The sequence below is a fragment of the Protobothrops mucrosquamatus genome, unplaced genomic scaffold, assembly GCF_001527695.2.
Source record: "Protobothrops mucrosquamatus isolate PMUCROS unplaced genomic scaffold, P.Mucros_1.0 scaffold4650, whole genome shotgun sequence".
Lineage (NCBI taxonomy): Eukaryota > Metazoa > Chordata > Lepidosauria > Squamata > Viperidae > Protobothrops > Protobothrops mucrosquamatus.
The window spans coordinates 16,754-18,981 of NW_015390549.1; the positions used below are offsets into that span (position 1 = coordinate 16,754).

The 2,228-nt window shown below is 57.2% G+C and overlaps 1 protein-coding gene across 1 annotated transcript in view; it reads right to left on the reverse strand.

Annotated features, from left to right (window-relative positions):
• The window catches only part of LOC114923589 (interferon-induced protein with tetratricopeptide repeats 5-like), a 3,116-nt gene extending 3,025 nt beyond the window's left edge, over positions 1-91 (reverse strand). The window contains exon 1 of the mRNA XM_029286708.1: positions 87-91. Within this exon, the coding sequence (XP_029142541.1) occupies positions 87-91 (5 nt within the window). The remainder of the gene's footprint in view (positions 1-86) is intronic.
• Positions 92-2,228: the final 2,137 nt, after the last annotated feature.

The following is a 2,228-nucleotide window of genomic DNA, read 5'->3' on the forward strand; positions in this document are numbered from 1 at the left end:
CAGCGGGACCCTCGCCCATTAGGGACCCCTCCCCTCCTCTGTTCTTACGGGGTGCTCCGTCCCGACACCCCAATCTCCCCGCCTACCTCATCCTGCCCCACCGCCGCGCTCCGGCTACTTCTCCCGAGTTTGGGCGCAACGAGCGGCGTGGCCAGTGGGAGGACGGGGAGGTCCCGCCGGGAAATCAAAAACGAAAGCGGTGCGGGGGGTGGGGGGGGTGGGGAGATGGCTGGGGGACATTTCCTAGTGGCTACGGCGAGCCCAGGTTGGATTGGTCGGGGGTGGGGGGGGAGGGGCTATTCAGGCCTCCTGCTTCGCGGGCAAATCGGCCGTCCAGCAAAAGGCATTCGGACGACGCAGCCAGCTGAGCGCGAGCGCCTTTTGTGTGCAGGTGGGGAGGGGGTGCAATAATGTGAACTGAGAGAACACGGGGTGTGTGTGTGTGGTGTTGAAGGATTCGATGCATTGCACGTGTGTGTGCGTGCGTGTGGTGGATTCGATGCATTGCACGTGTGTGGAGGATTCGATGCATTGCACGTGTGTGTGTGGTGGAGGAGGATTCGATGCATTGCACGTGTGTGTGTGGTGGATTCGATGCATTGCACGTGTGTGGTGGAGAATTCGATGCATTGCACGTGTGTGGTGGATTCGATGCATTGCACGTGTGTGTGGTGGATTCGATGCATTGCACGTGTGTGTGTGTGGTGGAATCGATGCATTTCACGTGTGTGTGTGGATTCGATGCATTGCACGTGTGTGTGTGTGTGTGTGTGTGTGTGTGTGGTGGAGGATTCGATGCCTTGCACGTGGTTTGCTGCGAGCGCGAGAGGGGAGAACGGCGGACCCCTTCCTACCCAATACCAGAGACGGAAGGGACCTTGGGCAGGAGACCCTACGACAGCTTCTGGTGGCAAGCCGTTCCACTGGTTAATTGTTCTCACTGTCAGGAAATTCCCCCTAACCCTAACCTCCCCCCCCATTCTGCCTCCCTCCTGTGTCCATCCTTTCGTTTGCGTTGTCATTTTATTGGGTCTTTTATTATAGACTTGATGGTTTTAATGTTTATTTTGGTTGCTGTCAGCCACCCAGAGTTGCTTCGAAACGAGACTCGCGGCAAATCAATTTAATACATACGTTTAGTAAGCGAATGAATGAATATAAATAAATAGAATGAAGAACAGGAAAGAAAGAAAGAGAAAAAAAGAAGGAAAGAAAGAAAAGGAAAGAAAGAAGGAAGGAAAGAAAGAGAAAGGAAGGAAGGAAAAAAAGAAAGAAAGAAAAAGAAAAACAAAGAGAAAGAAGTAAAATGGGTCGAGCGATTCGGGATTCCGAGGCAAGGATCGGGCGCTGGAGGCATGTCGATGCGCTGCGCTTTTGTTCTGCTTTGCAAAAAAAACCTCCCACCTCTCGGAGTCGCCTCGAAGAGGGCATCTTCCCGCAAGAGCGATCCTAAAGACGCCCTCCGACGACGCCCCACCACCCAGCAAGACTTTCTCCCTGACTTGGGGGTCCCGGGTCGCTGGAAGGGGGGGGGGATGCCGTCTTCCTCTCTGGCTCCCGGAGCGAAGCATTTGGATTCCGCGCACGGGATCGCATCATCGGCCGCCAGGGACCGAGCGCATCGCGTCGAATTACCGGGCTTGGCGACAGGCGCTGGGCCTGTTCCGTCCCCCCCGTCCCTCCCCCGGTACCCGGGACGCTTCCAGGAATCAAGCAAGCAACCCAAGGGGGCTTTAGAGCTGAACCCGGGTCCTCGCCCGGCATCCGACGGCAGAGAGGGTCCAAGAGGCCCCCTGCATCCACCTAACTGCAGCCCCCTAACCCGCATACAACGGGCTCAAACGAAGCGAGGATCGCTCTTGTGTGGTCGGTCGTCTGAACGCGGTTAGGTAGAGAGATCGGTTGGCCCGTGAAGCAAGCGGTCTGAACGGGTCTCCTTGTCAATCCCGTTAACCAGAGTCGCTCCTAGACCCGAGGCGGGCGGTGCCCCCCCTCTCCCTGCCTCCCTCTCCCCCTTCCTTCTCCCTCCCTCCTTCCCCCTCTCTGTCTCTCTCCCTCCCTCCCTTCTCTCTCACTCTCTCCCCCTCCCCTCTCTCCCTCCCTCTTTTTCCCTCCTTTTCTTTCCCTCTCTCCCTCCCTCTCTCTCTCCTTCCCCCTCTCTTCCCCTCCTTCTCTCTCCCTCTCCCTCCCTCCTTCCCCCTCTCTCTGTCTCCCTCCCTCCTTCTCTC